Source organism: Hyla sarda, chromosome 8 (genome assembly GCF_029499605.1).
Source record: "Hyla sarda isolate aHylSar1 chromosome 8, aHylSar1.hap1, whole genome shotgun sequence".
In the NCBI taxonomy this organism is placed as follows: domain Eukaryota; kingdom Metazoa; phylum Chordata; class Amphibia; order Anura; family Hylidae; genus Hyla; species Hyla sarda.
Window position 1 is genome coordinate 192,550,359 of NC_079196.1, and position 15,301 is coordinate 192,565,659.

General features: G+C 42.6%; 1 protein-coding gene across 3 annotated transcripts in view; it reads right to left on the reverse strand.

Annotated features, from left to right (window-relative positions):
• Window positions 1–124: 124 nt before the first annotated feature.
• BAIAP3 (BAI1 associated protein 3) overlaps window positions 125–15,301 on the reverse strand; it is a 353,458-nt gene continuing 338,281 nt past the window's right edge. For all 3 annotated transcript variants that reach the window (XM_056536555.1, XM_056536554.1, XM_056536557.1), the window contains 6 exons: window positions 12,720–12,791; window positions 11,482–11,565; window positions 9,858–9,978; window positions 8,606–8,729; window positions 7,569–7,774; window positions 125–3,604 (listed from right to left, as the gene is read on the reverse strand). In XM_056536555.1, the coding sequence (XP_056392530.1) occupies window positions 3,504–3,604; window positions 7,569–7,774; window positions 8,606–8,729; window positions 9,858–9,978; window positions 11,482–11,565; window positions 12,720–12,791 (708 nt within the window). In that variant the 3' untranslated portion in view covers window positions 125–3,503. The remainder of the gene's footprint in view (window positions 3,605–7,568; window positions 7,775–8,605; window positions 8,730–9,857; window positions 9,979–11,481; window positions 11,566–12,719; window positions 12,792–15,301) is intronic.

Sequence of the window (15,301 nt, forward strand, 5' to 3'; positions counted from 1 at the left end):
ACAGGTTAATCATGACATTCTTTTCATATTATTCATTATATATTACTTATGGGGACAGAATGTTCCTCCAGCCCCCCCTCCCGCCAGGCCCTGAAGTATATAATGGACACTCAGAGACCAAGACCGCAGTTATTTCACATTTTATTAAGTCAATGTAAAATACAAATATAAAACATTTGAATCCCACATGTAAAATGTACCATACGTAATCATACTGATCTCTGGAAACATTAATGTTCAGACATTTTCTACATTCAACTGACAGCAAGACCCAGGTACTGCACCTAGAGATGGTCAGGATACAGCGAGTATGAGTGTGCACTACGTGTCGCAGCCCGTGATGTATCTATCGGTCGTCGGCGTATGAAGGTTACATCACAACGTGTCATCGTACATGGATAGTCCTGCACAACTACAGTAAAAGGCTCAGGTTTCAGAAAAGCTCATCTGTATGAAATAGGACCTTACATTTCATTAAAAACACTAAGGAAACTGTACAAGCCACTTACGTGTATTTTTCTTTTTCTTTTTTTCTTTTAGCAGCTAGCAAAACGAAATACAAACATGGCGTCTATTTCAAGGAAATTCCGGTGCCAGCCTATGGATAGGTAGGGAAGTGTGCACGTTGCAGCCTATATGTATTCATGATCACCTTAAAGCAGATATACACACGCACGCTGTATATGGCAGTGTTTCCTGACCAGGGTGCCTCCAGCTGTTGCAAAACTACAACTTCCAGCATGCCCGGACAGCCTACGGCTGTCCGGGCATGCTGGAAGTTGTAGTTTTGCAACAGCTGGAGGCACCTTGGTTGGAAAAAACACTTATATGGATTGTAGACACTGGAACTGGAATGTGATTGTATCTTTTGCCTTGTGCAGCTATGAGTTGGGACCCTGTATAGTTATCATGGTGGGCTCTTCTACTATGGATGGGTGATATGGGTTACCTGTAAGTAATTGGAATTTTTTTTGTCCACATCCATGAACAGCTTTTTTTTTTTTTCATAATATATTTTATAGGAGTCAAAACCTCATACTTCTGAAACAAAGCTAATAATCTCCTGCATAATGTGAACAAGGTTTGAATGCAGCTGTGTATGCAGAGGATTTGGAGCTGTGTATCAGAAAAACAGAGCTATGTTAAGGGGTTAAAGGGGTACTCCTATCCCCTATCTTTCAGAATGTTGCGTTCAGGTGGCTGTGGTCAAGACGTCACCCCCCCCCCCCCCCCCACACACACATTCATGTCTATGGGTGGGGGCATGACGAGTGACCACGCCCCGTAGACATGAGTGGAGGGGGCGTGCCGTGACGTCGCGCCCACCCGAATCCAGGGTTCCAAACTTAAATGTTCAGAATGCCGGGGTTGGCTGCCCGGAAGTCCCAGTAGCCAGACCCCCGCGATCAGACATATTATCCCCCATCCTTTGGTGTTTAGGGGGCGGAGTACCCCTTTAACAGAAGTGCCGTGGCAGAAGGAGGACGAAACCTGCTGCGGACGGAAAAAAATGAAATCGGCTACGGGCTAGCAAAATCAGCCGCAATGTGCCGCAAAATACGCAGCAGATCATGTACGTGTGAACATACCCTTTTAGGTCTAAATTTAACTTTGTGACCTTTAGTATATAACTATTATTCATTATTATTTGCTGCAGATAAGGCTGAGTCTATAATAGAAAGAGCCTCAAAGTCTGTTGTATATGTCAGTATAAAGGCAGAAAAGTATTCCGATATACTGTGGCAGGTCCATTAAATTTAATAGACTGTACATGGGGTGCTATGGTCCATCTCCCATACACTTTTTTTTTTTGCAAGACTTAAGAGGAGTCCACTTTGCATTTAAAGGAGTACTCCGCTGCTCAGTGTTTGGAACAAACTGTTCCGAACGCTGGAGCCGGCGCCGGTAGCTGGTGAAGCCATAGCCCCGCCCCCTCATGACGTCACACCCCGCCCCCTCAATGCAAGTCTATGGGGGCGACCCGGCTCCAGCATTTGGAACAGTTTGTTCCAAACGCTGAGCAGCGAAGTACCCCTTTAAGTCCTTCAAAATAAACATATACGATTGGAAACAGACGTGTAGTCCTTAGCAGACTTCTCTTGGTCCATTATAGTGAATGAGCACATCACTGCCATACGTTGGAACACCTTGCTGCCAGTATGTTAAAGTATGCTTCAGACACAGAGCCCTTTTCTAATGTGAACTTACCCTGTTTTTGCAGTATTTGACATTAAAGGGGTACTCTGGGGAACTAAACCCATAGCCTATACTTTCCGTCTCATCAACCTATTTATTTGTCTAAATATATTTCATTAGCTATATAGAGCAGTTTCCCTCTTTCAGCTGTCACTTACTTGCAGGGAGTGAGAGAAAGACGTTATATTCAGATCCTGCTTGTCTTTGTGTAAACCCCTCCCTGTGTGTGGATCTTGCTGGGAGAAAAAGAGCCAAGTCTCCTCAGCACATAATGCTGCTCTTTTCCTGCTGTAGATCTTATCACTGACTGCTGCCATTCAGAGAATATCATGATTTATTGCTGGGGGAGGTATAGTTTGAAAGAAAAGACCTGTACAGTGTGTTTACAACAACACAGCATGCACACAGATAGCAAAAGCAATTGGCTGACAGCCATTACACAGAGCTGCACTGACTGCAGGGAGTTGTAGTCTGGGCTGCAAGCAAGGAAAAATAATATTCTGTAGACAACAGGGACCACAGGAGCTGGCAAAATCACATGGATAACTACAGGGGATACAAAACAGGTATTGTGGTGTCTAACTTCCCCGGAGCACCCCTTTAATGGACCAGGAAATCTGGACCATCCATGTAGACTTTTATATGGATTTTCCACTATGGAAAACAGCTGAGCATTTAATAAAGAATAATACTTTGCTCACCCTCCGTTCCTGGTCTCCCTTCCCACCATGATGTTTCATCACGTTACCATTGCAGCCTGTGATTGGCTGCATTAGTCACTTGATGACATCATCACTGGGATTCCTGGGCTACATAGACCAGCGAGGCACAGGAGAAACGTTACTATAGGATTTGCCACTGAAGAGATGAATCATTTTGGTGGATGTTCTCCGTTTTATATACCTGTCTGCACTGAAATAGTATGTTATAAGTTATACAGCCATTTCCCATGCTATCTCCACCATAATATATAATGGCCAGGGTCGATATATTGCCGAATCCTAGAATTTCCTCTCAATAGACTTAAGACAAAAGATCTTAACTTGGTCGGTGAAACAGAAATCAATTCCATAGTACACCGATTATTACAATATTCAATTAACACTTAGAATATTTAAAACTTCAGTTCTCAAAAACAGACCAAAAACTTAACAATAGATAACAAAGAAAAGTCATAAAGTTATATAAGCTTCATCTGGTCCCTTCCAAAGGGGCTTTTGACACAATACAGCACGACTGTGTTGTCTACCCCTGACAGCCAAGGGGTAAAAATTGACAATTTTTTTTTTTTTTTGATAAACAGAATTTCAGTCGTCTTCCATAAACTTCTCCAGTTCCCGAAGTTTCTTAACAAAATCTTGTGCTTCTTTGTCTATTCTGCCATCCAGCATCTTCAATATTGACTTCACTAAAGATAAAATAAAAACACTTATTTTTAGAATAAAAAAAAAATTTAGGAAGACATTATTAAAACTGAAAAATAATCCGGCCTTGTTGACCACAGCAACTTATTAGATATCACTATTCATTTCTTAACCCCTTCCCGACCCATGGCATACATGTATGCCATGGGTCGCCTCCCATTCTATAACGTGGGGCCACGGCGTGGCCCCTCGTCATAGCGGGTCGGGCCCGGCACCTAGCAACGGCCAGGACCCGTGGCTAATAGCGCGCGGCAGTGATCGCGGTGCCGCGCGCTATTAACCTTTTAGACGCAGCGTTCAAAGTTGAATGCCGCGTCTAAAGTGAAAGTAAACTAATGCCGGTTAGCTCAGGGAGCTGCTCGGGATCGCCGCGGCAAAATCGCAGCATCCCAAACAGCTTACATAACAGCCGGAGGGTCCCTACCTGCCTCCATGCTGTCTGATCGGCGAATGACTGCTCAGTGCCTGAGATCCAGGCATGAGCAGTCAAGCGGCAGAATCATTGATCACTGGTTTCCTATGAGAAACCAGTGATCAATGTAAAATATCAGTGTGTGCAGTGTTATAGGTCCCTATGGGACCTATAACACTGCAAAAAAAAAGTGAAAAAAAAAGTGAATAAAGATCATTTAACCCCTTCCCTAATAAAAGTTTGAATCACCCCCCTTTTCCTATTTAAAAAAAAAACTGTGTAAATAAAAATACACACATGTGGTATCTTCGCGTGCAGAAATGTCCGAATTATAAAAATATATCATTAATTCAACCATACGGTCATTGGCGTACGCGCAAAAAAATTCCAAATTCCAAAAAAGCGTATTTTTGGTCACTTTTTATATCATGAAAAAATAAATAAAAAGCGATCAAAAAGTCCAATCATTACAAAAATGGTACCTCTAAAAACTTCAGATCACAACGCAAAAAATTAGCCCTCATACCGTCCCATACGCAGAAAAATAAAAAAGTTATAGGGGTCAGAAGATGACAATTTTAAACATATACATTTTCCTGCATGTAGTTATGATTTTTTCCAGAAGTACAATAAAAACAAACCTATATAAGTAGGGGATCATTTTAATCGTATGGACCTACAGAATAAAGAAAAAGTGTCATTTTTACCGAAAAATGTACTGCGTAGAAAAACGGAAGCCCCCAAAAGTTACAAAATTGTGTTTTTTCTTCAATTTTGCTGCACAATGATTTTTTTTTCTGTTTCTCTCTAGATTTTTGGGTAAAATGACTGATGTCATTACAAAGATGATTTGGTGGCGCAAAAAATAATATGGATTTTTAGGTGCAAAATTGAAAGAGTTATGGTTTTTTAAAGGTAAGGAGGAAAAAACGAAAATGCAAAAACGGAAAAACCCTGGGTCATGAAGGGGTTAAAGGAAATCTGTCACCAGTGTCACCTGCACTAACCTGTCGGTACAGACAGACAGTGCAGGTGACACTGATGACAACGGCACTTACCTTGTCCTGTTCTGTGCAGGGAATCTCCGGTAATCTTCTCCACTCTTGGGGCACGGGAGGAGCTTAGTGACGTCACCGCTGCTGTTCTCTAACAGCAGGGCCCAGCAGACAACAGCAGTGGTGACGTCACTAAGCTCCGCCTATTCCTTAAGCCGCCGCCGCTGCTGCTCTCTGCTGGGCCCTGCTGTTAGAGAACAGCAGCGGTGACGTCACTAAGCTCCGCCTATGCCTTAAGCCAGGCCCAGAGTGGAGAAGATTACCGGAGATTCCCTGCACAGAACAGGACAAGGTAAGTACTGTTGTCATCAGTGTCACCTGCACTATCTGTCTGTACCAACAGGTTAGTGCAGGTGACACAGTGGACAGATTTCCTTTAAACGGATTATCAGGTCTTACAAAATTCTTATGCACAGTTATACTTGTCTACCCCAATCCCCTTCCGTGTCCATCCCAATGTTGGTCGATCCTGGCTGAGCAGCAGGCCCCGCTTTTGTATAGACATGCAGAAAGGTCTGAATAGCCAATCACTGGCTGGGGTGGGGAGCGGATACAGGCAGCGCTACCTGCAGGTCCGTACAAAAACAGGAAGCTTAGCTCAGCCGGGATCGGGCACCATTGGGATGGACACAGTAGGTGATATATTGCATGAATGAGCTTAAAGGGGTAAAAAAAAATTTAAAATCAACTGGTGACAGAAAGTTAAACAGATTTGTAAATTACGTCTTTTTAAAAATCTTAATCCTTCCAGTACTTATCAGCTGCTGAATGCTACACAGGAAGTTATTTCCTTTTTGAAATTTATTTTCTGTCTGACCACAGTGCTCTCTGCTGACACCTCTGTCCATGTCAGGAACTGTCCAGAGTAGGCGCAAATCCCCATAGTAAACCTCTCCTGAGGTGTCAGCAGAGAGCACTGTGGTCATACTGGAAAGAATGACACAACTTCCTCTGGAGCATACAGCAGCTTCCAGTACTGGAAGGGTTAAAAATTTTATATAGAAGTAATTTACAAATCTGTTTAACTTTCTGGCACCAGCTGAATTTTTTTCTTTTTCTTTTTCCTACTGGAGTACCCCTTTAAGAGGGAGAGCTTGTGTTTTTTTCTGCTGAGAAGGTTCTCCCATGCAACTCCTCCTAAATATATCCATAGGGGTGATCTACAGCAGAATCCCACTGCAGCTTTTCTTGTACCTCTATTTTGTGGTGTTCCGTCTTTATTCCTCATGGATATATATGGATATGGATAGTGTGTCACCAATCCCTTTGTGATCAGAGTCTGTCCCTACACGCTGACAATGGGAACAGACCCTATTAACAATGGGAATGTTAACACCCAGTTGATGATTTATTCATAAATTTCCAGGAGGAACAACAGGTATTGTTATATATGCTCCAGCATTGTATTTCATAGGGAATACAAGAATAAAATTTGACTTGACAGGAGAGCAGATGGATGCCCTTTTCCTAAACCTTTGTCGCTTCATGTCCCTAAGTATTCCTCATTGCCTCCTGCATTAAATAAGTTTTGCTGTAAATACAAGTTGTGGTTTTTTGATTGACTAGAACAAAGGGGTTATCCGACCTATTAATATTGATGGCCTTTCCTCCAAAAAGGAGACAACACTTCTTGCACCGCTGCTACTAAAAGTATGGTGACTGCAGGACGAGCGGCAGTAAACGCTGAAGCGGCTGCAGCACAATCCTATGTTGGACCCCACTGATCTGATATTGAGGAGGGGCCATCAATTTTAAAACCTTAGATTATTCCTTTAAAGAGTACCTGTCACCAAATAAAACTTTTCATATAGTGTTCCTTGAGTAATTAGCAGACACTTTCCCATTCACTCGCTTTTAATATTATCAACATAAATATGTTTAAAATGTAATATAAAAAACTGCCACTAGGTGGCTCTGTTCTGTTCCCTGCCACAATTAATACAGTGAGTTTGGTCTCCTCCCGGCCTGGCAAGAGTCCGAACTCAGGAAGTGTTTCTCATCACTGAGCTTGATTGACAGCTGCACAGAAAGTGAAAGCTCTACAGATTCTCACAGAAAGCTGCACAGACTGACAGCTGCAGGAGAGCCTCACTGATATCTGCACAGACTGAAACATGCACAGAGCCTGAGGTCTTCTATTCATCACAGTGCTGCAACAATGTGAGGGCAGAAGTAGTCCCCCAGCAGGCTTCAGTGATGTAATGCCTGCTGGGAAACACCCACTTTCTCCTGCTGGGAAATTGCACTATGTGAGCAAGAGGAAAGGTAAGATAAACAGCTTTTTACAGCTCTTAATATTTTTTTAAGGGTGGGAGGGGTGTTAGGAGTAGTTAGGGAACATAGCCTGAGGTAGTTTAGAACAGTTTACTTGGTGACAGGTACTTTTTAAATATCCAATCAGCATAGCGTATTCACAGTGTGTTGTCCATAGTGGTCATCTGCTATATCTTTATAATGAACCCCACTTGTGTATCACATTACCATTGGCCTTAGGTCTTGTCAGCTTCAGTACAGTGGGCTGGACGTTTTTGACACCACCTGTAATGTGAGGCCGGTTTAATCCATAGATGACGTTCATGGGAAGGACAGCTTCACCGGCAAAGTCATTGGTAGAGAGCCAGTCGTGATCCATGACTGTGAACACAATGCAAGCCGCCTTCCTCCGACATTGCTCTGACGACACCGAGCTGGAGATGATATCATATTATGCGCTCAGTTTATTTCGGATATGCATCAAGTGGGAACTTCAAAAAGATATCTACTGAAAACGTACACCAGACCCACATCTGCATGCTACGTGTATGGTCCCCCTGTTTCCTCTTGGTTCTCCCATTTCCTCTCAAGTGTCAACTTGCAGAAAGGATTGTCCATTTGGACAAGGACTTTTTGTTGTGCAAGGTTCCCTTGCAACGCCACCACTAATCATTACTGTTACTCTAACCCAGTGGACTACACTCTGTACAAAGTACAACTCCTAGTATTGAAGGAGCACAATGTGAGAGTACACCTGGCACTGCTTAGGGGTATCTAATAGGATACGGAGGGCTGTCAGTGGCTTAAGCGCTTGCTCGCATCAGCCGATGCATTAGTGGTGCTCCCGCTGATAGATACAACAAGGCAATCTTCCAAAATGACAATAAGGAAACAAAGCGGATCACTCACCGCGACTTCAAATGCTGAGTACTTTATTCAATCAATGATGACAGTGGCTATACAGAAGTAACGGCAGGGCAGTTGGTCTTGGGGAGCCCCGTCCGGGGCCCTGCCGTTACTTCTGTATAGCCACTGTCATCATTGATTGAATAAAGTACTCAGCATTTGAAGTCGTGGTGAGTGATCCGCTTTATTTTCTTATTGTCATTTTGGACAACTCCTAGTATGCTCTGACAGCCTCCGGCTGGGAATTATAGTTTTGTCAGACCAATGTACTAGTCACAGATCTAGGCTAAACCAATAAGGGCCTACAGACTCCTTATCTAGATCTTTAAAAAGGACAAAACTGTTACTAAAATACTTACAAGTAAAACAACTCATCATACACTGGGTGTAAAGTCTTCGCTTTGACTTGTGTTCTTTGACCTTTCACCATTGGGAATATATGATGGGGACAGAGTTCAATGATGACGAAGGGATCGCTAAGACCTGTAGGATAAAGCATGGGACATGGAAATGACCTGCAGATAGTGTGAGACACATAGCAGATACTTTGTATAGAGGACATTGAATAAAGATGTTTTGCTCTTGGCTTTATAAAACTCTCCATGGACAATAGCATTCTGTGTCACTTGTGATACTTTACCCCCATTGTTATCTGAAAACACCATCCATAGACCCCAATGTAACAGCGTAATTGGCTCCAGAAAGTAAGACGGATTTGTAAATGACTTCTATTAAAAAATCTTAATCCTTCCAATAGTTATTAGCTGCTGAAGTTGAGTTATTCTTTTCTGTCTGGCAACAGTGCTCTCTGCTGACATCTCTGCATGTCTCGGGAACTGCACAGAGTAGAAGAGGTTTGCTATGGAGATTTGTTTCTACTGTAGACAGTTCCCGAAACAGGTGTCATCAGTGAGCACTTAGACAGAAAAGAACAACTCAACTTCAGCAGCTCATAAATACTGAAAGGATTGAGATTTTTTTAAATAAAAGTAATTTACAAATCTGTTTAACTTTCTGGAGCCAGTTGATTTCATATATATATATATATATATATATATATATATTAAAAGTTTTCTCCTGGATAACCCCTTTAGGTATTACAGAGTTCTCATTAAAGGGGTACTCCGCTGCCCCAGCGTTCGGGACATTTTGTTCCGACCGCCATGCTCCCTCCCATAGACTTGCATTGAGGGGGCGTGGTGTGACATCATGAGGGGTGTGGCCATGACATCACTACCACCCGCACCCAGCATTCTAAACGAACGCCAGGTGCTGCACAGAGATCGCGGGGGGTCCCAGCTGCGGGACCTCGCGATTAGACATCTTATCCCCTATCCCTTTGGATAGGGGATAAAATGTTTAGGGGTGGAGTACCCCTTTAAAAGCAGTAGGTTGTCCATGCACAGACAGTCTGAGTGCTTCAGAGAGAAAGACACTCCTTGAAGGTGATGAACATCTCGTCTAGACAATCCACTTTAGGTCAATGAACGAGTAGAGAGGGAGGTCAGCGCCGTGTTCATTTCTATAGTTTATAATGCACAGCTAAAACGGCGCACAAACCAAAGAATAACTCCTCCTTGAATAATCACTTCATATGCTTATGTTCCTCACCATTTGCATCAAGTGCGATCAGATCGGCAGCGTGCAGCACCTCCACGTACAGCTTCTGTTCTGATGTCTCATAATAGCACTTAACGCTAATTCTTCCATATTTACTGTGCTCGGCTGATCTCTGGAAAACACACACACAGCTGTCACATGAAACGGAACCATTCACATTCACGGCCTGGGATAAAGCAAATTACTTTCCCTCGCTGTCTTTACACTATGAATAAAAACAAGTGAGGTGGACTTGACTAGGCCATTAATACTTTATAGACGTTAAGTGTAACTGTAACTTTTATTTGTTATTTTAGTTTAATTTTTTTGTTATCGGGATAGACATTTGTGTAAATAACATGGGAAGGGTCACACGGAACAGATCTGCAGCGTATTTTACTTGGCGACTCGCAGGCCCCCGTGTGGCTGTATTGCCGCTGCGAGCAGGCCAGGGGGTGGTAACAGCTAGAGGCACACTATGGGTTGGGTCACCGGCGGATCCGTTATGTGTGACCCCACCCTTAAAAAAAACTTGGAGCTCCCATTTTTCCCCAGTCCCAGCAACTGTAAAAACGTGATATCAACCATTCTCCTAGATAACCCTACCAGCCCCAGCACCGTATTAATAACACTATGTCTCGCGCTGTTACGGTTACTTAGTAGACTGAACAGGCGACTCCAGCTCATATCGCATTTTAACAGATGCTGGTACTAGGGGGAAACGGCAGCTCTGAATTATTTCAAGCATGTCATGATAGTAAACCCCAAAACTTATAGTTACACTTAAAATAAATCTGCCATCGGTGTTAGTACTGACAGGTAGTGCAGGTGACACGGATAATAACTATACTTACCTGTCCCTGCTCCATGGTCCCGTTCTGCCTCTGTTGTTCGGCTTGGGGCATGGGCAGGGTTTTCTGAAATCACCGCTGCTGTATACTTGCAGCAGGAGCCAGCAGAGAAGCAGCAGGTGACGCCAGGAAGCTCCACCCATTCCCCAAGCTGGCCCCGGAATGGAAGATACAGAGAAAGATAGTAAAAGAACAGGAGCACAGATCGGGGACAGGTAAGTATGGTTATTATCATCCCCACCTGCAATACCTGTCTGTACCGACTGGTTAGTGCAGTGGACACTGATCAATGTTTTCCTTTAAACGAGATTGTATGGTGGAATTATGTAAAAAAAAAAAAAAACGATACTCACCTACCTGATCCTTCCAGCATTCACTGTGTCTCTGCTGATGTCCACTTCCTGGTCCCAGCTTGACACTCATTGGCTTTAGTGGTGACTCAGTGACTGGCTGAGTCAGGATTTTTAGCCATTTCTTGTGTGTCAAAATGGTACCAGAAAGTGGGGATCAGTGGGGACCTGGTCAGCATCAAAAAAGACAGTGGGTACGCATGTCATTTTTTTCTTTTAATCCAGAAAACCTTTTTTCATTATAGCAGTGGTCTCCATACTGTGGCCCTCCAGCGGTTGCAAAACTACAACTGTCAGCATGCCCGGACAGCCATTGGCTGTCCGGGCATGCTGGCAGTTGTAGTTTTGCAGCCATGTAGTATCCAAGTGTAGAAAACAGTGAATTGTTTTACATTTGAAATGCTAATCTTAGTACCCAATGTTTAACGTGATTACCTGCTCTTTAATGTTGTCCAGGTAGTATTTTTCGATAAGTTCACTTGTACAACACTTATTCAGGCGCAGCTCTTCTTCCAAAAACTGAAAGGTGCAAAAAACAAACAAACAATAAAATACATTAATACAGTACAAAACAGTACAACGGTACATAGTGTAATAGCTCTGTAAGGGTGGGTTCACACTACAGGTGCCGAATCCGGTTGGGAGGAGCATAAATCGGCCGCTCCTGTATCCCAGCCGGATCCGGACCGAACTCCATTAGTTTCAATGAGCCGACTTGAGTCAAACGCTGACTCCGTTCGGCTCATTTTTGCCCCGTGTACGGTTCTCTAACCGGACCTAAAACCGCGGTATACCATGGTTTTAGGTCCGGTGGGAAAACCATATATGGGGAAAAAATGAGCCGACCGGAGTCAAACGATGATTGAGGGGGAGTGTCGGCCGCCGTTTCGTGCAGTGATCGACACATCCCCTTCCCTCGGGCTGCCGGGGCCCCGTATGGGAGATCACAGGGGGTCCCAGAGGTCAGACTCCCCCACGATATAACATTTATCCCCTATCCTTAGGATAGGGAATACATTTTTCAATCCTGGATATCTCCATTAAGGGGTTAAGAAAAAGAAAATATTCTAACATTTTCTCCAAACTCACACCATTGTAAATGTATGGTTTAGGGTTAAATTTCTTGTAATCTAGCAGGGGCAGATTGGATAGTTGGCTGTCAAAGTGAGCCAGAGACAATGAAATGCTTTATAACGTCATACTGATGTAGCGCATGCCATCTGTAGCATGGTGGCGCCAGTGGGCTGTGGGCCAGCAGCTGTGAGGTGAGCAGCGATGCATATAGTACAGTATGCATTGCCGCTCACTAGGTTTAGTATAGTCAATAGCAGACTCAGAATTTATGCCATGGTGGGCGAATCGCAGCAATCACATGATCACTGACTTCAACATTGCCGCTGCCTCTATTCCGTAGACAATATTTAGCACATTGCTTAAAATTAACTGTTATTCAGATTTTATATTTAGATTTTGACTGTAAATTAGTGTTTTAAATTGTTATTTTTCTTTAAAAAATTTCCCATATGAAGAGAAGAAACTTAGTTCTAGCAATTATTTCATCATTCGGGTTCTTCTCCGGAGCACAGAACGTGATGTTGATATTTGACAAGCCGTGTGCGCGGCCCCGGAGCTGAGACTGCCGAATTACAAAGATAGTAATTAAAGTCAATCACCCGGTAATCTCCATTCCGCAAGGTGTCCAGTGGCAACCCCTGTCCTTCTGCGTGGAAAAAGTCTACAAGAGCCTGTCAGAAAGAGAGCACTTATTAGTAAGACGGACTGCGCCGCGCTGCCATCTTCCCCAGACAGGTGCTGCCTGCCTAACAGGTCATTACACTGTCACCGCCACCTCACCGCCATAACCACAGGGAAGCGCAATGAAATGTCTATTTCTGATTTCTAAAGGTGCTGTCTGCTTTTCTGTAAACTGAATGTTCTTTCCTGAGAGATTTCATGCCCAAGAATACAGTTTCCTGATTTTATGATGATAAAGATCAGTCTTTATACAAAAACATTTCAAAACTTTTTATGAGCTTTGTATTCCTCTCAGTATTTAAAGGGGTACTCCGGTGAAAAACTTCTTTTTTTTTTTTCTTTTTTTTTTTTTTAAATCACCTGGTGCCACAAAGTTAAACAGATTTATAAATTATTTCTATTAAAAAAATCTTAATCCTTCCTGTACTTATTAGCTGCTGAATACTACAGTGGAAATTCTTTTCCGTTTGAAACACAGAGCTCTCTGTTGACATCATGAGCACAGGGCTCTCTGCTGACATCTCTGTCCATTTTAGGAAGTGTCCAGAGTAAAAGGAAATCCCCATAGCAAACATATGCTGCTCTGGACAGTTCCTAAAATGGACAGAGATGTCAGCAGAGAGCGCTGTAGTCATGTTGTCAGCAGAGAGCACTGCGTTTCAAAAAGAAAAGAATTGCCGCTGTAGTATTCAGCAGCTAATAAGTACAGGAAGGATTAAGATTTTTTTAATAGAAGTAATTTACAAATCTGTTTAACTTTCTGGCATCAGTTGATTTAAAAAATAAAAAAAAATAAAAAGGTTTTCACAGGAGTACCCCTTTAAGATCTCAGCTTGCTGTTGGTGAATAGAAAAAGTCTTGGTACACTCAATGAGCTGTCTGTCTGTCTATCTCCTATCTATCTATCTATCTCATATCTATCTATCTATCTCATATCTATCTCTCTCATATCTATCTATCTATCTCATATCTATCTATCTCATATCTATCTATCTATCTATCTCCTATCTATCTCATATCTATCTCTCTCATATCTATCTATCTATCTATCTCATATCTATCTATCTCCTATCTATCTCATATCTATCTATCTCATATCTATCTATCTATCTCATATCTATCTCTCTCATATCTATCTATCTATCTCATATCTATCTCTCTCATATCTATCTATCTATCTATCTCATATCTATCTCTCTCATATCTATCTATCTCATATCTATCTATCTCATACAGTCATGGCTGTAAATGTTGGCGCCCCTGAAATATTCAAGAAAATGAAGTATTTCTCACAGAAAAGCATTGCAGTAACACATGTTTTGCTACACACATGTTTATTCCCTTTGTGTGTATTGGAACTAAAAGAAAAAATGCAAATTGGTCATAATGTCACATCAAACTCCAAAAATGGTCTGGACAAAATTATTGGCACCCTTATCTTAATATTTGGTTGCACACCCTTTGGAAAAAATAACAGAAAATCAGTGGCTTCCTATAACCATCAATAAGCTTCTTACACCTCTCAGCCGGAATGTTGGACCACTCTTCCTTTGCAAACTGCTCCAGGTCTCTCTTATTGGAAGGCGCCTTTTCCTAACAGCAATTTTAGGATCTCTCCACAGGTGTTCAATGGGATTTAGATCTGGACTCATTGCTGCCACTTCAGAACTCTCCAGCACTTTGTTGCCATCCATTTCTGGGGGCTTTTTGACATATATTTGGGGTCATTGTCCTGCTGGAAGACCCAAGATCTCGGACGCAAACCCAGCTTTCTGACACTGGGCTGTACAGTACGACCCAAAATCCACTGGTAATCCTCAGATTACATGATGCCTTGCACACATTCAAGGCACCCAGTGCCAGAGGCAGCAAAACATCCCCAAAACATCATTGAACCCCACTATATTTCACTGTAGGTACTGTGTTCTTTTCTTTGTAGGCCTCATTCAGTTTTCGGTAAACAGTAGAATGATTTGCTTTACCAAAAAGCTCTATCTTAGTCTCATCTGTCCACAAGATGTTTTCCCAGAAGGATTTTGGCTTACTCAAGTTCATTTTGGCAAAATGTAGTCTTGCTTTTTTATGTCTCTGTGTCAGCAGTGGGGTCCTCCTGGGTCTCCTGCCATAGCGTTTCATTTTATTTAAATGTCGATGGATAGTTCGCGCTGACACTGATGCTTCCTGAGCCTGCAGGACACCTTGAATATCTTTGGAACTTGTTTGGGGCTGCTTATCCACCATCCGGACTATCCTGCGTTGACACCTTTCATCAATTTTTCTCTTCCATCCACACCCAGGGAGATTAGCTACAGTGCCATGGGTTGCAAACTTCTTGATAATGTTGCGCACTGTGGACAAAGGCAAATCTAGATCTCTGCATATGGACTTGTAACCTTGAGATTGTTGATATTTTGGTTCTCAAGTCCTCAGACAATTCTCTTCTCCTCTTTCTGTTGTCCATGCTTAATGTGGCACACACAGACACACAATGTAAAGACTA